The 23,040-nt window shown below is 41.0% G+C and overlaps 1 protein-coding gene across 2 annotated transcripts in view; it reads left to right on the forward strand.

Annotated features, from left to right (window-relative positions):
• Positions 1-19,216, forward strand: part of gbf1 (golgi brefeldin A resistant guanine nucleotide exchange factor 1) — a 136,956-nt gene extending 117,740 nt beyond the window's left edge. Inside the window, exons 32-40 of one of the 2 annotated variants that reach the window (XM_083922922.1) lie at positions 149-398; positions 3,496-3,716; positions 5,913-6,063; positions 7,466-7,596; positions 7,877-7,978; positions 9,656-9,769; positions 10,924-11,101; positions 11,239-11,421; positions 14,917-19,216. In XM_083922922.1, the coding sequence (XP_083779048.1) occupies positions 149-398; positions 3,496-3,716; positions 5,913-6,063; positions 7,466-7,596; positions 7,877-7,978; positions 9,656-9,769; positions 10,924-11,101; positions 11,239-11,421; positions 14,917-15,170 (1,584 nt within the window). In that variant the 3' untranslated portion in view covers positions 15,171-19,216. The remainder of the gene's footprint in view (positions 1-148; positions 399-3,495; positions 3,717-5,912; positions 6,064-7,465; positions 7,597-7,876; positions 7,979-9,655; positions 9,770-10,923; positions 11,102-11,238; positions 11,422-14,916) is intronic. The other variant, XM_083922923.1, reaches the window with a different exon arrangement.
• Positions 19,217-23,040: the final 3,824 nt, after the last annotated feature.

Genomic DNA, 23,040 nt, shown 5'->3' on the forward strand with positions numbered 1-23,040 from the left:
CAACCTGCTGTCTCAGAGTTTCAGTCACCTTAGAGCAGCTGACATCTTACAAAGTAACCAGGAGAGCTGCAGATAAATAGGGTGTTTGGTGCTCAAATATTAAAATATAAATCTTATTGTATATTCTTGTGATTTGTATTTTTCCCAGGTTGGGAAAGATGACCTGGAGACGAGTAAGACCCCTCTGGTACACTCTAAAGCTCAGCTGAATCACCCACTGGTCAACCAGTACAGTCTGACGCTTGGTCAGGATCTGGGCCAGCACGACACCAAGTCTCTCATCAAGTGTGTGGAAACGCTCTCGTTCATCGTCCGTGATGCCGCCCACGTTACCCCTGACAACTTTGAGCTATGTGTTCGAGCTATACGAGTGTTTGTGGAGGCCAGCCTCAATGGAGGTGAGACACAGAAATACATTTTACATTTCATAGAAGCTATTTAAGGGACGAAGATAAGCAAAAGAGTATCGGTCTAAAACATGACATGAAGCTACCCAAAGATTATTACAATTAGCTGTTTAGCTACTAGTGTGGAAACCGTAAGTTGACTGGGCAGTGTTCTCTCCACTGAACGTATAGTTCTCAGTGTTTCCCCTACCATTATATTAGGGGGACGCCCCACCCCCCCATCGGCATCCCCCGCCCCCCTTGAAAGTCAAGTTAATTTTATGTAATTGTACTTTCTGAATAGCGTCAGATCCAACAGGAGTCATTTAAGGATCCCTTTCCTATAGAACAGCTCTGTAACTTGTCCTTTCAGTAAACAAACTAAACAGCCTTATGTTATTGATCTTATTTACATGACAGCATGTACTTTCTGTCTCTACATGGTTGACTGTTTATAATTCTCAGAAAATTTCGACAGCATCAGAGATTCACTTCGATCGTTTGTTAAATTGTTTGTGAAGATGCTCCACTCTTAACGGGAAAAACGAAACTGAAACCAGAGATCCTTTATTATTCATTTTGAGAAGATAATTCACTCTTACACAAAACAACTAGTTTTGGACAACTATTTAAGACATTTTGTGTGTGGCTCATTGTGCAATACACTGATTTAAACTGAGTTTGCATTGTGGCTCTGATTATAGACTGGAAACTTGTGAACACACCTGGGAAAAGGCCAGACTCAGTCTGCAGTACTCTCATGTTTGATCCTCAAAGCAATTTCAGTCAAAAACAACTGGACTGGTTGTTTGTCTAGGAAGTCCCAGCCTGGTCAGATGCGTACATGAACTGATGAAGCCTCTTGGATGAGAGGTGAAACGTCTTCCTAGACAAACAACCAGTCCAGTTGTTTTTGACTGAAATTGCTTTGAGGATAACGATGACCTGGACGAATGAGAACATTCACAGTCTCATGTTTGATGTTGATCTGTTTGCTTACACGGCTGGCGTCAGTCAGAGTTGATTTAACACATATTTTAACTCTGGTAGGGGCATACAGCACTGACTTTGACTTGACCATTGTACTGATCACTTCCACTTCACACAAGCTTTTGTGAAAACGGTTTGACACATTTCTGGTCTGTAGTTTTAATTAGGCCAAGTATAGGCAGGTTTCACCTCGAGGTCACCGACCATCATTATCTTTGTATTTTCTTTTAGGAAAAGTCCAGTCTTTTACGTACAAATGTCTCAGTGAAGCATGTCCACTCCGAGACTATTTTGCAGAGGCACCATCGCTGCATCCAGAGATTAACTGCGCCCAAGAAGATTGTGATTGGTTCAAAGAAGAAAAAAAAAAGTGTTTTTTTCCCTTATCTCAGAATATGTGTCCTCAAGCAAAGGCTGAGATTCTGTCAAATAATTCTGAGAACCCTAATCACAAATAACCCTGACATAATCAAGCTCAGCCAGAGCCCCAGACAACTTTATACAACTGTTTTGACAAGCTGCTTAGAGTCCCTAATGATAAGTAAACTGATCCTGAAACTGATCTATTATTATTATTATTGTTAAAGTACATTACTTATTATTACAGATAGAATTGTTTGGTCTCTGTTAATCATAAATAAGATATTGTGTGGTCTTGACCTACTCTATATAATGTGTCTTGAGATAACTTTGTTATGATTTGAAGCTATAAATAGAATTGAATTTCACTAATGTGTAAAATCAAGTGAGGGACCCTTCTATTAGTTCCTTAATATCAAATTCAGATTCTTTAATTTTTGGATATGATTGGACATACAATAACAATATACGTAATAGCCCTAGTTCTTCCAGGCCAGACTGTTCCCTGAATAGAATGTTGTTGTAGCAGTGTGTAGAACCTTTGGATTCAAATTACAGTCATGTAATATCTCTTAAACCTGTAAACTCCATGGTGACTGATACAAATGTTACAACCTGACAGGTTTAAAAGTCTGCTTCTCCCTTCCACCTCACTGTCCTGCCCTACATTCTTCTCCCTCTTCCTCTTCCCACACTTCCTCCACCTCCTTGTCATCTGTCCCTTAAACCTCTTCCTCGCCTTTTACCATTTGTCTCTGCTTGTGCTGTTTGTGATCTACAGTATTACAGGGATTAACGTAGAGAAACGGCGGTGGTACAAATGTGCTGTGGCATAGATGATATCCTATTTATTTTGTCCTAGTGCTTCAGGCCGTTGGATATATGCTGTCAACAGCTTTACACAGAGCAACAAAAGCCATGGGTCGATCAAAGCACTTGGCTGAGGCATGGCGTTAATCTGTAGGAAACACTAATAGAAAGTGGAAAACCTGCTATTACTCTTTTGAGCTTTTGCGGTCATATCTTTTTTTTAAAGGTGGTTTCAAGATAAATGGAAAGTTTTTGGAAATAGCCCATAGTTCTGTGATTGTTTTGACACCATCTTGGTGTGATTAGTTCATGACAAGCTTTTGTAGCATGATAATAGACATTACCACTTAACACAGGGGTGTGGGCACCATGCCTGTAAGTATGTAGAGAACATATTTAGTTTGATGTTAACCACTCCTGAGTCTTTCCAGTACTTCAGTCAGTTTTTGCAGTGATCCTGTAGTTTGATTTGAACAAACAAGTGCTGTGTTTTGATCTGGTGAGGTCAGTCTCCTACTATTCAACTATCAAACAGCACCTTGACAACTCCATGGAAACCACCTTCACACCAACATCCATATAAAACCGCAGTGTGAGTTCCTCGTTATGAAATTGTTAGCTGCTCTGTTGAAGAACAGAAAAATAGAAAAGACCACTGTCTGAGGCTGTAAAGCACATGACACACAGAAAATCAAGACGATGCATGGATGAAAGGTTACATTACAAAGTTAATTTGGCTTAAGGGTAGCATCAGAGGAAAAGTCATGTTAACCTCAATCAAAAGGGTTGAACATAATTATGCTGTGTGTGATGAGCATGACTGTGTCCTTTTTTCACAATCAGATAGTCAGTAGTACCATAGTACTATTGTTCCCAAGGCTACTTCTGTTTCTAGTTTTAGATCCTAAATAACATACTTTTTTTCCTTTGGAATGTTTCTTTCCCTCAGGTTACCGCAACCACGACAAGAAGAAGAGCCACAAGTACGACTCCTCCAAGTCCCGTATGAGGAAGAAAGCAGGGGGAAGGGACAAGGAGGGTGGAGGTAGCACGAGACGAGGGGGCAGCCGGGTGTCCAGCCAGCGTCCATCACGCTCCCACAGCGACGAGGAGGAGGATGAGGGTGTCCCGGCCAGCTACCACACGGTGTCATTACAGGTTAGTCAAGATGTAAGTACAACAGCACTCTTTACCCTTCTACCTTATGTTGATTTGAGCCCAGCAAAACTTGTTTCACTCACAAATGTTTCTCACTCAGCGTAGGGGAGCGTTGTAGTCCCTGCAGCACTAGAATGATTCATGAAAGTCATAGTCCCTCCCCCTTTCTTTTCAGTAGCTGGGTAAACTCTGCTTTAGGATACCATGTCTTTTTTGGCATTAAGACGTTTTTGGGAAACCATGGCTCTGGCTCCCAAATAGATTTCAGATTTAGGACATGGCCCTTTTTCACAAAGCAGGTTTAACCACAGGCTGTATATAAAAATGGATGACTCATCTCGTCTTCCTCCCACTGTACAAAAGTGAAGCCAAATATCCCAGACACAGGCACTGTCATGTTGTTATTCGACCACCAGGGTCTGCACAGTAGTGATCAGGCGGTGAAGTCACATCATCAAAGTCCTGTCCATACACCCGCCTGTACTTTGACTTTTAAGTTTGGCCATATGACATACCCAGCATACAGCCACCAGGGGGCGCTCCACATGCTTTGGCTTCACTTTCAGGGAGCTGTGAAGCTGTCCATCTTTATATACAGTCTGTGGGTTTACCAAACCCTTAGCCGAACCCTGAACTCTGAGTTGACTTATCCTCAGATGGAAACCCTGAGTTTTCTGTACCAAATCTTTTCTGAACAGCTGATCAGATTACACTCAGCTCAGAGTAAATTTAAGAGGTAAAGCTCATGGGTGGTGAATGAAAAAAGCAATCAATGGAGCTGCAATTCTATGATTCACCATGGCAAAAGGTAACTAAAGGCAGAGCCTCCAGTTTAATCCAGTAGACGTAGTGATATTAACGCAAGAATATGCTGACTGTCCACATTTATCTTTAAAGAATAGAGTCAGAGCAAGGGAAAGTGTCACTAAATGAACATTAAATGAACATAACATTCTATTATTATGAGTTACAGTATGTTGTCCCTTAATTCATCCTTTTACATTTCCTTAATGGATAATAGAGTGGTGGATTCTGACAGTATTAGGCTGGGGCCTACCGTTCATTAGAAATATATTTGTTCAGCTATAATCTGACAGGGACGAAACACAGGGGCCAGCAACTGAAGAGGAAGAATAAAAAGATAGATCTAAGCAACATAGAGACACGATTGTAAACTCACAATCTGATCCATCTAGTAATAATGTGTTTGGTGAGCTTGACTTGAAAATGTGTTGAGGTAAAAATACAGTAGATTTAAATGTTAGTTCAACAGTATTCAGTTTCTTTATCTGAGCTGCTTCGACTAAAGTAGTAACACAGTCAGTGAAATGCTGTTAAAACATATTTAGACTGTAAACAGCCTCTTTGAAAAACTACATTCTGCTGCACCACAATCTGCTCATTCAAAAATATTGACATATAGTGGAACTGCTCGAACAAACTGACAGCTGTCTTGTCTGCAGTGTCACAGTGTTAAAAATAACATCTTCCACTCTCAAATGGGACATGGATAGGTTGTATTCTGAGCGCAGACTCTCTCTGGATCTGTAAATCCATCCTCATCTGGGGTTTAACAGACTCAGAGTTTTCACTAATCCTGCTTTCTGAAACAGGGCCCAGCTGTAGCTTTATAAGATGATTCAATGAAAATGTTGCGAAGGAGCTTTCCTTACAGCTTTCATGTGAAACATTCATATCAGTACTTAAGCAGAACACACCGTTCCCTATGGTATATTTCTGGTGTAGTGCTGGCTTTGGTGGGAATGTAAGATTAAAGGATAATTCCAGTGTATTTGCATCTTGTTGTCGCTAGTATTATCCAGAGTTCCTGTTCATAAAACACTCTTAAGTTATAGTTACTCTTAAGTGACTCTGCTGGAGGGCTGCACAGTAAAGAGTGATCTGGAATTCTGAATCTTTTTACAATTAGAGAAACCTAATTGATTTGAAACTGATACCTCATAGGAGTCTAAAGTTACAACTACATTGTTTAATATATACCGTTACTTGACTGCATCAGGTGGTTTAAAGACACAGATTTATGAAGACTTTTACTATGATTAAACCTCAAAATCAAACTATATTACCGTTTGTGTGTGCGTGCGTGCGTGCGTGCGTGCGTGCGTGCGCGTGTGCGTGCGTGCGTGTGTGTGTGTGTGTGTGTGCGTGCGTGCGTGCGTGGTCGTGTGTGCGTGCGTGTGCGTGCAGCTGTTAGACCTCATGCACACTCTGCACACGCGGGCTGCCAGCATCTACAGCTCTTGGGCAGAGGAGCAGCGCCATCTGGAGGCTGCAGGAAGGAAGATTGAAGCCGACTCCCAGACTTTATGGACCAGCTGCTGGTGCCCTCTGCTGCAAGGTAGATCCTGTCACATACAGGACAAAAGCTTTTTTAAATAGAACCTTAAAGAAGCTTAGAATGCATTGTTGTTGAGACATTGAAACTTATGAATCTGTTTTATTGTGGTGTTTTACCAGAATGCATTATATTGGGAAAAAATGGAATTTGGTCAAAACCTGCTCGACACATCTTGCCGTTTGTGCAAATTGATGCATTATTACTGTACTTACTATTTTAGCAAGAGAGACTACTTCAACCAAAGGTCAAATCTTTTCAACCCACACATGGCATTTCAGACCCCATGGGTCTGTTTTTTAACAAAACTGTCTTAAAGGTAATGTGTCATTTATAACAATTCTGTAGCTGATGTCATGACGTTAGTTAGTGGTGATCCTGAAAACACGCAAATACACTGATTCGGCCCAAAGCGGTTTGTTAAATAAAGGTTCAAATGCCAGGTGTTCAAAGGCCATAATCAGCTACAGATATTTATGAGTTTAAAAACAAGTTAATGATATTGCCTGATATCCATTTCTTCACATAAACACAACATAAAAGTATATTTTGAAAGCTATTTCTTAAATTGTTTTTTGTTTTGTTTTGTTTTTTAAGTGTGGCCAATATGTTCTGAGCAAGATATTTCATAATTTCAAAGTAAACTTGTCAGTGCTCTCTGGTGGACAAGATGTGTGGTTTCTTACTTACCTAAAGGTTGCAGTCGGTTACCTTTTATGAGAAATATATGTTCTTTTTCATATTTGCTAAAACTACCTGACTGCACTACGAGACAGACTAATGGCATCTGTTAGATCCACTGCAGTGTCGACAACTGCTCTGACCTCATCAGAGTGTGAAAGTAGACAGCACAGATCAAATATGGATCAAGATTCTGTTACTGTATTGCATATTTCTCACATAAAGTCTTGCCTCATTGCTGCCTAGTTTCACAGCAGTCATTGATACTGCGTCAGAGACTCCTCGGCTCTGATTGGTTGTAGGTTGGGCGCAGTGGAATCTTGCAGATGCCATTAAGAGTACACAGGGAGTAGCAGGTGGAGGTAGAGCTTCATGATTTTTTTCCCAGATGGTCTGTCTCAGGATGCATTCACACACACTCGGGCAGCTGGGTCGCCTGGTGGTTCAAACTTCAGCATTAAACCTTTCTTTGCCATTTCTCAACTGACTTTAGCCATAATGAAATAATAATGATGCCATTTGCTATCCATAAATGTGTATAATATGTTTGTCCCTTGAATGTTGATGTCTGTAATGTTGAAGAGACTGATGAAAGGTTGAGAATAACATGCTTTTTTGGCAGGTTAGCCTCAGCATCTATAGCACTGTTACTGTCCATCCCATGCTTTAGGTCATTGTTAAAGTCCGCTAATGCTCATGTCTGTTATATCGTTGCCTGCTCCAGGCATTGCTTGGCTGTGCTGTGACGCCAGACGACAGGTTCGCATGCAGGCCCTCACCTACCTCCAGAGGGCGCTGCTGGTCCATGATCTGCAGACACTTGATGCAACTGAGTGGGAGTCCTGCTTTAATAAGGTAAGAAAGGAAGGGGGGGGAGTCAAATCTTCCATGTGCTCTTATATCACACAACGGGGTCCATCAGATGTGTGAATTATGTTGGATAATATAAACCATTGTGTGTGTGTGTGTGTGTGTGTGTGTGTGTGTGTGTGTGTGTGTGTGTGTGTGTGTGTGTGTGTGTGTGTGTGTGTGTGTGTGTGTGTGTGTGTGTGTGTGTGTGTGTGTGTGTGTGTGTGTGTGTGTGTGTGTGTGTGTGTGTGTGTGTGTGTGTGTGTGTGTGTGTGTGTGCGCGCAGGTGCTTTTCCCCCTGCTGACTAAGCTGCTTGACAACATCAGCCCAGCAGATGTGGGTGGTATGGAGGAGACCAGAATGAGAGCCTGCACACTGCTATCAAAGGTTTAGAGCATTACACACTTTTCTAAATAGCGCTGTGCTGGAGTTGTTTTGTTTTATTCAAAGATGCTGAATTTATAGCGTGATTGCAATTTGTAAGATACATAAACATTGCCATTTGAACATGACAGAACATTTTATTAGGAAAGTAAAGCCCACCACCAAGAGCTCACAAATACATGAAAATAGCTCCTCGTGGCCCCTTTTTCTGAAGACTTGAAAGATCCCCTCCCTACTAGTTTAAATGTCACAAATCATGCTCGTAGGCCCGCCCCTTAAAATCAGGTTTTCAGTGAGCATAGAGAAAGCTGAAGCTCATACATCCTAACATGACTCTTGCTAGATGACTTTCGTTCAGCCTTGTTTCTCCCTTTACTCCGCCTAGCTCCACTCAACCATCTGGATTCGCTCCATAGGAAAGTGATTTCAGGGTCTGTAAAGAATGGTTAGGCCAATCAGGACCGCTGGGCGGGGTTTTATAGATGTGACGTAGCAGAGAAACGACTGTGGCGGCTCGCATGGATGCTGCTGTTTTATCCGTGTTGTCCGATCTAGACAATCTTTCTTCTTAAAAAGAACACCAGAGAACGGCTCTGAAGGCTTTGGTTGGTGGAAGTTGTCGCCCTTCTCCTGACCGGGTTTGGCTTTTCCCTGCGTAACTCTGATCAGCGTCACGGGTTGTTTCCATGTGAGTGGTTGAAGTAGCACGTCAATAAAGATGACGGAAAAGTGGTTTATCCAATCATATGCAAGGATTTTTAGCCCAACCTCCTGAAATCCCTTCCCAGTCGAGAGATCCCAGATGGATTAGAGGAGCAAGGAGGAACCAAATTCATGTGGTGAGAGTCAGGTTACAAACATCCAACAGGAGGAAGAAGAAAATCTGTTTTTGAGGGGGACTTTAACATTCCCAGTTGATTTAAATATTTAAATACAGATGGAACCAGAGGAAGATCATCTAAAAAAGAACTGTTAACCATAAACACTAGGGTTGTCAAAAAAAGTATTGATACTTTTGGCGTTAACAGTGCCGTCTCCGCCTCCTCCAGTTGACACATAACGTCACCCAGAAGCTCTGCAGACAAAACAAGACAGAAGCTCCAGCTGGTTCATAATATTAACAATTCTGAGCTGATGGAACACTGCTGCTGCTGCTTGAGGACCTTTGCTACAAGTTTTAGGAATTGGACGAAGCAAAAGTGCAGTTTTGGAATCCAAGGTTTAACCTCCTTCATGGAATCATTTAATGTCCACACAAATCCCTGAGCTCTATAATCAAAGGAAAACAAACAAGAGAACTTCAACATATTTGTCATATATACTCCCTACAGTTGTTTTTTTCTTTTTTGCTCTACATCAGGGAACTTTTTAAAAGGGTTGTGATTGATGTTGTTTGTAGTGTTCTAAATATTCATTTTTTAAATTTTCTCCCTGTGGTATTGAAAATAGTATCGAGTGTTTTCCTGGGTATTCAGATCGATTCTAGTATTGTGACGACCCTAATCCACAGTAATCAGCTGTTGATGAGCATCACTTAAGATGTGTGCTGAGATGCCATAACAATCTTTTTACACCCACTTACCTCAACCACAGGTTTACAAGTGAACATGAAATGTCTCCTATCATCTCACATTATGGCAGCAGCTGTGGCTGATGTGGCCTTGTTTTCCATTTGTCCAGGTTTTCCTCCAACACCTCTCTCCTCTGCTGTCCCTGCCTACCTTTGCTGCACTCTGGCTCACCATTCTGGATTTCATGGACAAGTACATGCATGCAGGATCCAGTGACTTACTGGTGAGGGGATTGAGACGGCGGACAATGTTAGCACTAGCATACAGTGTTGTAAAATGATTACAGCTAACTGATATATCAGGCTGATGGCTTTATGAACATGGTCCGTTGTTCTTCTCCACCTCTGATGCGATGCCATTGAAAGGCTATCTGCATGAGGGGAATTTTAAGAACAGATGAGTGTAAATGGCTGCATTTATAGATTTTCAGCTATGGCAGAAAAATGGAATATATGGAAATATTGCAGCAGCTTTTACTTTCATGTTCCAAATATTTTTGCATTCATTGACTATTGACTACTATTCCTAAACTGTTGGTATTGGCTTAACTCATTATGAACTCATTATATAATCATCAGTGTAAATCAATTCTTCTCAAACTTCTGTGTTCATTACTTTTTGTTGGAAATCCAGTTGTTCATTTGGCATGATCGTGTCAAAGCACTGGTGAATTAGCAAACAAGTATTTGAGAGACTCAAACCCCATTGAGTTATGGAAAAGGACACGAGGCAGCTGTCTATTATTCTAGGATGATTCAGACTCTTGGCAACGGGCACATTTCAGCTTTTTTTCAGCATTTCAACAGAGTTTTAAAAAATGTGAAAGTAGTTTCAAGGGATCGAAGAGTACGTCTTATCCAGTTCAAAATGATTCATCGTTTTTATTGGACTCCCTCCAGATTATTTAGATTAGGATTATTACCCACATCAAGCTGTTGCCGATGCAAAAATGAGGATGGTAATCTAGTTCATGTTTTATGGTCTTCAAGAGTGGGCTGTGGAGTTGGCACGAGTTGCAGCATTTGAAAAAATGTCATGTAAACAACTTCTGGATCTATATGAAGCAAAGTGGGGCAAATACTTACAGTTTTTAAAGGACTCTTGAAAGAGGTCATATGGTGGAGAGATGCAAAGAGATGCAAAGTACTTAACTTTTGTTATTAAAATAAAAAATGTTAATCATAAAAAGAAGAGAAGAAAAAATCCAGTGAATGAAAGGGTAGCCTGTGAATTGGAATATTCTGGAGAATATAATTCTTCAAGTAATCTAAAAATGGAAAAATCAAACGTGGAACAAAAAGGAATATATCTGCCACGATTTTGAGGTGTGGTATTGAGAGATTGATTGACTCTCTGACCTCTTCTTTTTACGTGTAGTTGGAGGCAATCCCTGAGTCTCTGAAGAACATGCTGCTGGTGATGGACACAGCAGGGATCTTTCACAGCGCTGACTCCAAGACAGGATACTCAGACCTGTGGGAAATCACCTGGGAACGAATCGTGTGCTTCCTGCCTCACCTGAGGGAGGAGCTCTTCAAACAGACTGTCATACCAGGTACACAGCAGGGATGTAGCAATACATTTGTATGTTCTAGACAGCATGATGTTGGTCTGAGAAGGTAAATGGCTCAGTTTCTTTATGGTACCAGGAGTTTAACAATGGTGTTTCTCATGAATCATCTTCATGTTTAGATTCAATGCCCAGTTCTCCAGCAGAGCCTGCTCAGCAGACACCCTCAGCAGGCCGGGCTTCATCCCCTCAAGTGTCTCTTCCACCTGCTCAGCCACCCTCCCCAGTCCCACTTACCCTCTCAGAGACACAGACCCCCAGTAGACCAGCATCACCTCAGGAGCCCCAACCAGCCAGTGCCAACGGTAAAACACTGAAGGTTTCCTGTCTCAGAACAGTCTTGTCTTCTCACACACACTGTGCCTCATTTATCAATCTTGCGTGGAAACGGGCGCAGATCTGAGCGCAGAATTGGTCGTAGGAAAGGACCCACGTGTGATTTATGAAACATTCGTATCCGACCAATCTCAGCGTACGAATGAGCGGGCCTTGATAAATGCGGCGGCTGAATTCGATCGTCTTTAACATGTTACGCCCCTAAATATTCCTGGTTCGGAGGCCTCGCCCACTGAGGTCAAACATGGGGAGAAGGAACGCAGGTTAGAAAAGAAACTTTTCCGACACACAGATCGGCATCTTGACATCTGAGATGGAGCAAAATAAGGACATGCTTTTTGGCAGTCTTAAGAGTGGAAAAAAAGGGGCCCATAAAAACGCTGTATGGAAGAGAATGACGGAGGCAGTCAAACTGAGGCAGTGCTCCACTGTGATCTGAGTGCGCCTGTGCGCACTGTTAGACAGGTGTGCCGTATTCAGCACCCCTTCCGTGAAATGCACCCCCTCGCATTATAGGTGATATTCAAAAGATCCATTTAATTCATTTTGTAATTATGGCTGCAGTTTATTTCCACAGAACATACAAAAAGGTGTTGTTTTGTGTTCGCTATTATCCAAGTTTTTGATTTTAAACTCTTTAAAATAGTTTAAAGACTGTAAGTAACCAATGGTCTGACCGTTGTGGGTTACCTGAATATAAGCTACTCCTTTAGGTCGAAACAACAGCCTTCTGATCCAGAATATCACATATAATGCGAGGGGGTGCATTTCACGGCAGGGTCGCTGAATATGGCACACCGGTGGGTCATTAGGTATTCCGTAAGAGAATACCTTTGTCATCTAGAAGAACCATACCAAGATGTTAATCATCTGATACCTTGTTTGATTTAATGCAATTTATCGAGGGTAGCCACTTACCGAGGAGATGACTTTGGCTCTGCAGTGCGTCTTGCTGCAGCCGCGGCTACACATTCATTCATTCATTCATTCAATGTCGGGGTTGCGGGGGGCTGGAGCCGAGCTGTTTTGAAATATAAAAGAATCGTGTCCCCCCCCCCCCCTGCGGCCACCTGGCCACCACGTTTAAAAGCGACAGCTTGGCATCACAAATCACCTGTACATTTATCGAGTGGTAGTTTTGGCGCTGATGAATGCGTAATCATTCATGGATGGTGCCTTCAGACTCACATGAGTACAATAAATCGCTCCAACCACAATTTTAATTTTTTTTATTTGTTTTAAGAATCCGTTTTGATCTGTTCTTAATATGTGACTGCTTATGCTTAATGACAGCTGAGGTTTGTTAAATATTTTCAGCCAGATTTTGCTGTGCTGCACCGCAAATACACAGGCTGAAATGTGCGTACACGATCTTAGACCTGACGTGAGATTTGATCGTAGCTCCCGCTCACCTCCAAATTGATAAATGCCGACGTTTGCCAGGAAATGGTCGTACGCACGTTTTTCTGCCGTACGTTCGTTTGATAAATGAGGCCCACTGTGATCAGCACATGCAGGACAGTGACATAATGTGTCAGTGTTCACTATCTGTAAATGACAGCATTTTTCATTTATTCAGTGTACAATCTTTGTCACGGTGCAGAAGTATTCATTAATAATCATATAAGTCATATATCAATTCCTATTATTATTATTATTATTATTATCATTATTATTATTATTATTATTAATTTCAGCAATTGCAAAACAATGACGTCAAACTCGTGTCTACGCAGCTGAAAACTTGCAACAACAAGAAGTGATGGTGGAGAGGAAGAACCAGTCCAAAGTGTTCTAATAACATTAGCTCCACGCAGGCAGGATTAGCAGACTTTTTAATTGGAAAAACCTGCAGACCTTAATGAAAAAGAAAGCTGTAGTAATATTATTTCATCTACATTAGGTTCATACTCAGATCTTAAAACAGTTGTGTTTGATGCTGAAATCCTGGGCAGGACCACTTTTTTCCACACAGAAAATTGATCAGGAATCCATAAAGAATTGGACCAATAAGCAGAATCGATCAATAAAATCTTCCCATCCCTATGCACTTGGTATTCCTGCAGTTCAAAGCCAAATAATGTTGACACTAGTGTAGAGTATAAGTAAATATTCTTCTTTTATTGTTTCTTTATGATGCTATTGATCATTATACAGTGTTGGGCTCCACACTTGTCTTTCCACAGTTGGTGAACACATAGCAAACAGATAACACAGACGTTATTCTTTATTAATTATACATTATACATAACAGAAAGCTTGAATTAGAGCCCCGCCGACTGGATTTCCTATAACATTAGGAGGTTACCTACAATGCTAGTTTGCCTTGATTATAATGATCAGCACTCTAATGTTGAACTTCCTATCTGCATTTCAGAGCCAAAAGGGTTTCATAATTCCGAACAGCAATCACACACTCCTTACACTGCATATTCAATACAGAAACTGTTGTTTAAAAGTGAAAAAAGATAGTCACAGTTTTTTTTCTGTCAATCACCATCCTCAGCACACTGCACAGTAAACACACCACACTAAATACTGTATCATATCCATGTGACAGGGACCATACTGACTACACCAGAGTCTGTATTTATTACACTTCTGAGAACAACACTCAAATCTACTCCAGGAGGGAGTCACTCAAAAACAGCTAGTGTGTAGGTATAGGATTAAAGCAGAACAGCAGATCAGATTTAGCTTCCATCTGTTCCACTCACAGCTGTGTTGTGTTCATATTCCTGGAACTTTCTTAGTTAAATACTAAGCCCCTACCAAAGTGACTTCCTGGTTGATCCAATCAGGAAGTGCCAAAAATTGCAGTTCTCTGAGTGTCCACTAGGTGCAGGTTTCATAAGAGAGCAGTTTCTCATTGACACCCACGTTAAACAGGCCGTTTTCACAGCATAATTAAACCTGTTTAAGGCCTGGGACAAAAAACATTATCGTCTGTATGCTTAGGTCATATCTCCATGAAAACACTGAGGGGGGTGAAGTTTTTTGTACCAGGCTAGTTTTTATTTCATTGGAGGTTAAAGTTTAAGAATCATTAGAGGCGTGGCCTCTTGAGTGCCTATGGCCCTCACTTCTCCTCGGATCTCCCTCACCCCAACGTCACATACATGCCCTTTTTTGGTAAGAGTAAATGAGGCGGACAAGATGACGACTCCCATAGAAAAGTGCGATTGGATCAAGTTGAGAGAACGGACCTCGGCTTAGACGCTACGTCCATTTTTTATAGTCTGTTAAATTTGTATTAAAGAAAATCTTTGAATTTCTAAAATATCTCTCATATGAATGAACAACAATGAAAGAAATATTTCCTGCGTCCATGTTGATGATAACATTATTATAAAGCATCTTGGCAAAAATGGCAACAAGGACCAAACCAGAGCAGAGAAGCACACTGCAGCTGGTGAAGAAAACATGACCTCAGCTCTATTGAATTTCTCTTCTCTGTGTTCCAGGATCAGACCGGTCCTCTCCGGTCCCACCATCCATTGCCACCATGCCGGGGCCGTTAACAACGTCCCCTGTCCAGACTCCGTCACCTTTAAGCCAGTCTCCCCTCATCCTGCAGCCCCTTGCCTCCCCCCTGCAGGTGGGAGTCCCACCCATGTCCCTGCCAATCATCCTGAACCCCGCCCTCATCGAGGCCACATCCCCTGTACCGCTGCTTCCCAGTCCCAGACCTTCGAGCCCTTCTGATAGGGTCAAGTAAGACCACTCCAACTACCCTACACCTCTACCTCTGTCCTCTCTCCAGACCACCACCTCCTTCACATCTGGATCCAACAGGCTTCAACTACAACTTCAAGAGCTTGTCACCAGGTTTTTTAAATGATGTGTAGAAGAAGACGCTTCAGTTATACCACGTTTTATCCCCCTACTGTGGATAGATGACTCAAGGAGACAATGGGACACCATGTCCACATATTAGGGTGAAAAAATATTAAAAAGGAGAAATTGGATTTTTTTTTTTTTTGGCAACCAGGGAAGAGTTTATGTTGTACTCACATGGTGAACATTTTATTGGCTGAGTCCAGTATTTTAAAAATCAATGAATTATGTGTATTTTAGACCAATACAATAAAATACAAATTGTGATTGAGTATTTTCACACAAATTTTATTTATGGGAATGTAAGGCAGCTGTCAATTGTCTTCCAATCTCATCAAAAAAGAAACAGAGCTCACAATGTGTTATTCCATCAATCAACACTTTCTGATTCCTCTGCCCTCCACAGTGAAGACTTAAAGTGAAATTCCAGTGTAAAATCACCCCAGGGTCTTTTAAGGCAAATTGGGTCATCAAATAAGCCATTGAGACAATTTTTTTCACGTAACAGCTTTTAACGTAGATTTTCTGGAGAGTCGCTAACAGCCGCTAACAGCCTGTCGCAGCTAACACTGATAAGCTCGGGGCGGCGAGTTGGACTCATTAAAACATCTTTTTAACCACTAATACTGCTCCAAACAACACCAAACCTCTACTAGCATGATAAGAGTTTCTACACATTAACCGAAGCACCAACAACATAGTTAGTGAACCAAGAGTTTATTAAAAGAGTGTTTTAAAGACTTACCTACTGGCCCCGGCAGCAGCTGCTCCATTCAAGTCGTTTAGCAAATACAATCCAAAAGGAAGGAGCCCATTGATGATTTATTCCAGCAAAACACGTAAACGTTGTGGTTTGTGGCAGTGTGGTGAAATATCTTACCCTCCAGTCTATCCGTAGTCAGTTGCTGCACTCGTGGAATGGGATTCTTCTTCAAGCACGCCTTCTTTGGGTTCTTTGAGTCAGAAGCTCTTTTAGAAATTATAAAGTCGTCCTTTTCCAAATGTTTGCTGCAGACACGGTAATCCCTCTGCCTGAGCGTCTCCATCTGCGTCTCAATGTCCCGATTCAAAACAATAAACCACTGGTTTATCAGAGCACGCTCATCGTAATGGCAGCCTATGAAAAGTCTCTGGGTTGTAAGCTTTTTTAATTTTTGTTTCACAGCCGGGAAAGATACAAACACGAACCATTCTGTCTCCTCACTTCAAGTTGCAGGCAAGTTGTCTTTACCCGTGCCTGCACTCACTGTGCAACACACGCGCCCTGACCCCTGAGATCTGCATAAAGTTTTGGTGCTGCAGGGAAAGCTGTGTAGGACATTTCACCAAACTAAGACAAACCACAACGTTTACGTGTTTTGATGGAATAAATCATCAATGGGCTCCTTCCTTTTGGGTTGTATTTGTAATCAACTTGAATGGACTGTACTACGAGAGGAGCTGGTACAGGGGCCAGTAGGTAAGTCTTTAAAACACTCTTTTAATAAACTCTGTGTTCACATACTATGTAATTGGTTATAGGGACTCTTCTCATGCTACTGCGGAGGTTTGGTGTAATTTGGAGCAGTATTAGTGGTTAAAAAAGACATTTTATTGCGTCCAACTCACCGCCCCGAGCTAATCTGTGTTAGCCGCGACAGGCAGTTAGCGACTCTCCGGAAAATCTGCGTCAATAATTCATACACACAAATAATTGTCTCAATGGCTAATTTGATGACCTAATTTGCCTTAAAAGAACCTGGGATGATTTTACATCGGAATTTCACTTTAAATATTCTAAAACATCTAACACATTTATACATTCAGACAAAAAAAGAGGCTCAGTAATCTCCTAAAACAGCTGCTCACTGTGGTATTCAACAAACGTTACTCAAACAAGAGGAACTAGTCATTTGTTGGGGACTATTTTCAGCAGCGGATGAATCCACAGTTGGTGCTCTAGTATTTGTGAGTTCTAATGAACTGCAGCGTGTGTTCATATAAGGACAGTGGAGTTCTGTGGCACAGATGAAGAAAATATACTGTATCACAATACTTGATAGCACTATTTATGAACTGTTGGTGTGGCTGGGCACATGTCATTTGTTGCTAGGAAGAATTAATATGAGATACCAATAGCTTTGGGGGACATGGTTTACCATCTTTCTTCAGATAAAGGCCAGGTCTTGGATAATGGACAGGGATGTGGTCAACACAAACAAATTAAGTCCTGGGAATAAACTTCCAACTTTTAAATGGAAACAGATACAGGAAGTGTTGGGTTTGTGTTAACGGCCTAATGCAATTACTTTAACAAGGCAAACAATAGTAGATCAGAAGGAGACTCAGTGCTAAAATCGGACCAAATGTATTGAAATTGCAGTACATACTATTTCTGATTTCATCTCTTTCTCACAAAACTCACTCTCGTAGATTATTTTACCTTGATAAGACCTGGCTGACCTCATGGCTTTGGTCACAGTTCATATGAATCTAGAGATTGCAGGCAGGGGCAGTAAAGTAAGTTATTTGAATTTTAGAAGCTGCATGTTGTTCTGATTTTTCAGAGTTTAACAGAACTGTTATATCACCCACTGTTATCACACCACCGATGGATCAGCGTCGATTAAAAACTGTACAGGAGAAGGACTTTATTTCTGTAGCGGCAGGTTTAGTTTCAGAGAAGCCACACTGTGCTCTGCTCTGCTGTAACGGACTAAGACAGACACATGGCCTGTTCTGTTGATTTCTTTTACATTCTGCATGAGCTATTTGCCCCCAACAACAAAAAACAAACTACTTTTGGCAACCTTATGAATTCCTCTTCCCCTAAATAAAGAGGGACTGTGTGCATATGATGTCTTCTCGGATGTACCAGAGATGTCACATCTACAACATTCCAAAATGTAGATAGTTGAGTGTACAGTCTAACAAATAGTAAACGTCAGTATTGATGTTGTTTGTGTAGCTTTCTGCCACAGTCCACACATGATTAATCCCCAGCATTATAAAATTATAATAATTATAAGTTCAAGTCAGCTAAAACTCCAAATCAAAAATTCTGAGTGGAACATCCTGGCTGCCAAGAATACTTATGTATTTCAGACTGGACAAAGATCCACTTCATTCAGACTCACTGTGTTAGTGTAACACTGACCTTTTGGTGTGACTGCTCTCACACCTCACCTGTTTGGCTCTCTGCTTTGCTTCGTTTGTGCTGGTGTGAAAGCTGTCAGTGGAACTCTGGTGCCGAGTGCATTTCGCTCCACTTCTCCACTCCCTGATACGTCATAAAGTGAAAAGGAGCAGACAGTTCTATAGTTCATTTTAGCAGTTCTTTAGAAACTGAGTGAAACACCGTTTTAGTCTCGTATACAAGTCTCCTCTTTTTTTCCTCCCTTTTGTACCTGTTCATTACAATTTTTGACTAAGGACATCCATTATGATTATGGTTTTTTGACCTAACTTAAATCTTAACATCATATTTTGACCAACTACAATTGAGGAACCTGCATAGACAACATTAAACTAAAGCTCAGTGTTTGATGTGGCAGGTACTCACCACAGTGGGATTTCAACACATCAACTCAAAGTCAGGTGTGAACATTTGACAAGAAGACGTTGAGCTGCTCCAGTTTACTTCTTTAGAAATCTGTTGACATTATTGCATGCTGATTGTGCCTTGTGTACAATGACAATGACCCCTGACAAACTAACTAATTCACCTTTTTAATACCAAATATGTGATCTAGAGTAAGGTGTAGATGTGGACAGCTTAACATCCACTCAGAGTGGCCCTGGGATCCTCTCAGTGATGTGAAATGGCTTTTATTGAGTTGGGAAAGAAGAGCTGAATTTTCCCACTGCAGTACAGTCGGCAGTCAGGTAACACTACAGCCTTATAGAGCCACCAACAGGAGACATTTTGTAAGCTGTGTGTTTATTTGTTGCAGGGGACTCCTATCAGGAGAGGAGTCTTGCTTGAACAGGACATTACATGAATATAATTTGTATATATATAAATTAAAGGTAATGTACTTTTTACTATGTAATAAATATAATGTAATGAAAGTGCTCGTTGTGGTGTTTGTTTGTTTTACACTGCGGGTCTTATCTTAAGACCTTACAGACACTAGAATGTGGTTTTCTAAATATCAGACCATTGGCCTTCATTTCGTCATCATGTATTCATTCTTGATCATCTCATCATTCTGTGGAGGAGAAAAGTCCTGCATAGTCCCCATGGCCTCTGTTTTGACATACATAGATAATGGGCGACTGCGCTGGGCGCGAGCAATGGCTACATTAATTTCTCAGCGTTATTCTTTTAGCATGTGATAAAAATAAACCAGTGAGAAAACATTTGTAAATTAAACTATAAAAACTGTAAATTATAAACTGTAAAACTAAATTATAAATGCAATCATGACATAGTGTTATTACCTGTAAAACTATCAACTGAGTCACAAATGTAGTGTAAGCCTGAGAAACTGTAGATTAGCGCTTGCCTGCGTTGTGCAGTTGTGTTAAATCAAAACATGAAATCAGAGTATATATGTGTTAATATCTGAAAATGAATCTTGACCTAACTGAGTATAATGAATGAAACCACTGAACAATGAATGAAAATGAATCTTGACCTAACTGAATATAATGAATGAAAACAATACTCAATATTCCTCTTTTCTGACTCTCAACTGTGCAGATCATCCGCTGTGATCTGGCGATTATCACCATCTAATCTCTTGAGTGTTTACATCTCTTCTTCTCAACTGTTGTAGGATACCTTTTGCAACTTTCTGCACAAACGCAGACCCATTGTCAGAGCTGATTTCTGCTGGAATCGCAGGATGACTTCTCTTAGAAATTTTTTAGAAACAGTCTCAGCGCTCAAGTCTTTTGATGGTGTAGCTTCAATCCATCTGCTGAATCTGTCGATTATCACAAGCATGTATCTTTTGCCTTGAACTGATTTTATCATATCGACATGGTCCATAACTAAATGTTTAAATGGACCTTCTGGTACTGGAATATGTCCAACAGGTGTTTTCACACCTTTCTTTACATTATTTCGAGCACATATTTCACATTGGTTTAACACCTCATTCACCATTGCTTGCATATAAGGCAACCAGTAACCTTTTTGTCAAATTTTCTTCATCACTTCCCCCCTTGCACAGTGATCTAGACTGTGCACTTCAGAAATGAACATGGATAACAACGTCACTGGGGCCACCAACAAACCGTTTTGTGACCTCCATAACCCTTGTTCACTCATTGTTGCGCCTCGCCTTCTCCAAATGCCTCATTCATCCTCAACCGCTTCTTTTTGTATTAAAATTATGTACTTTTAAATATTTCTCCCACTTCTGGAGTGCTTGTGACACTGGCTTTGTGATGTTTCCCAGCTAATATACTTTAGCTCTTCCTGAATGAACGGCCATTTGACTGTCAAGGGTGTTTTCTACTGAATTTTGCAGATTTTTTGACGAACACAAAATTGTAATGTTTAATTTACACAATGCATCTCTTCCAATCAAATTGACAGGTGTTTGTTTCACAATGAGGATTGGGATTTTAATTTCTTCGTTTTCTGTGGTTATTTTCACTGGAGCCGTCATTTGAATTAGTTCTTAGTTCTTAGTTATTCTTAGTTTTCTGTGGTTATTTTCACTGGAGCCGACATTCGAATTAGCTGCTTTTGTCCCGAGAATCCTTCTGTCTCAACAAATCTGTCTGACATGGGGAGGTGCGTCGTAAACTTTTGACCCACACATGTGTGAGTGGCTCTAGTGTCCACTAGCATTGGTACTTGTCTACCCTCAATTTGAACCTACAGCATAGGTTCTTCATCAGCCTCCACTGCTAACTACTGTGGCCCTGAGGGGCAAATGACAATGACAAATTCAAAATGACAATGACAAATTCAAAATGACAACGACAAATTCAAAATGACAACGACAAATTCAAAATGACAACGACAAATTCAAAATTACAATGACAAATTCAAAATGACAATGACAAATTCAAAATGACAATGACAAATTCAAAATTACAATGACAAATTCAAAATGACAACGACAAATTGGAAATCGCAACAACATTAACTCAAACCGGAAAGGGTAGGTCTCTCTGAGCAGAGGATGGGCCCTCCTGATTGGACAGATGGACTGTCTGTCGTATAACAGGAAGAGAGAGGTGGAGAACCCGCTGCAGCTCTACATGGCCGTGTAACGTTAGGGCGCTCTGAATTTCCCGGTGATATGACGGGTTTAAGAGTGAGATATTGAAGCCGACACCGACACACATGTGAGGCAGACAGCTGCTGCACCTCCTTCAGTGCAGCAGCTCCACCGATGCTGTCGACGCCCCGGTGGGAGGGATGGCAATGGCCGTGAAGATTCAGCTGGACCAATACATGAACTGTGCATCGTAAGCTTAATTTCTTTATGTTTGTCAGTGTCCACATAAACCAGCATAAGTGTTTCAGTCATAAGAACCGAAGTGTGGTTAGTACTCTTGCTGTAGAGCAGCCCAAACACACCAGCTAACAAGCTAACGCTATTGTTAGCCCGCATTAGCGGTTAGCATCGGATTTTATCAAACCTAACGTTACAGGTTAACCCAGCGAAATCTGTAACATCAGTTCGCTAATGTTAAAACCCCGAAGTGTAGTTACAGAGCGTTAGTTTGAGAGTATGTTTGCACAGTTAATGTATTTATAATTTACGGTTGTAAGGACTGTTATTGCCTGGGCCCAGACAGCCCACAGGCAGTTAAACGGAGCTATCAGGCACGTAACGTTAACAGCGATGTTGGTGTGTTAGCGTCAGTTTCTAAGTTTAATGGAGATAACGTCGGTAACGTTAATGTAGGGACAGATGCACCAACAGTTACAGAGCTGTTAGTGTTGTAGATTCATGTGCATTTACTCTGCTATCAAGCATGAACTGTTGACTGTACATAGATATAGCCACTCCACTCACATGATGCTGTGTAAAATAACTCCACTGAGTATAATGCAGTCAGACACAACTCTACTAGTCCCTTTGACCTCAATGATAATATTGTATGATAATCTTAATGACATAATGTGATGACCTCATCTCAGTAAAGCTGGACTGATAAACAACTCAACTGCAGACTCATAAAAAAACAATAAAGTTAAAGCATCTCTTTAACAGTTTGAACAAACCCATTATAAACGTAATGCATATTGAACTCATTGCAGGGCCCTTGTGTTTGACTACATTATTTATTTATTGTCAGTGTGTAATACAACAGTTTTATCAGATTGGTAGTGATCCCCTAATCAGAATCAGAAAACCTTTAATATCCTGCAGACAGGGAAATTTGTTTGTCACAGCAGCAACAGAATATAACAAGCAGAAACATAATACAAAATAAGATAAAAAATACCAAAAATAAGCAATAGTTAAATTTAAAAAGGGAAGAAATAGAAATAGACATATTTACATATCCACATTTTTTTCCAGGCTTCTCTTGGCAGTCCTGCTTTTAAACCATGATGGCAGCTGAGAGGTTGATGGAGACGTCTGATCACCCTATCAAGGAGACGCTGAATCACTGCATGTGATCTAAAAGCATGTGTTTGCTTCCTCAGCCTTCACATCGGCCCTAACAGAGTCACAGGGAGGTCTTCATCACATCATCACCTCATCAAAGACTGCTGTACCAGAGAGCCGTGCTGCCTGCCCTTTCCACATCCTGCCAGAACATCATCGGGGACAGCTGGACAGCCTGTCTCTCAC

Source organism: Echiichthys vipera (assembly GCF_963691815.1).
Source record: "Echiichthys vipera genome assembly, chromosome: 11".
Classification (NCBI taxonomy): Eukaryota; Metazoa; Chordata; class Actinopteri; order Perciformes; family Trachinidae; genus Echiichthys; species Echiichthys vipera.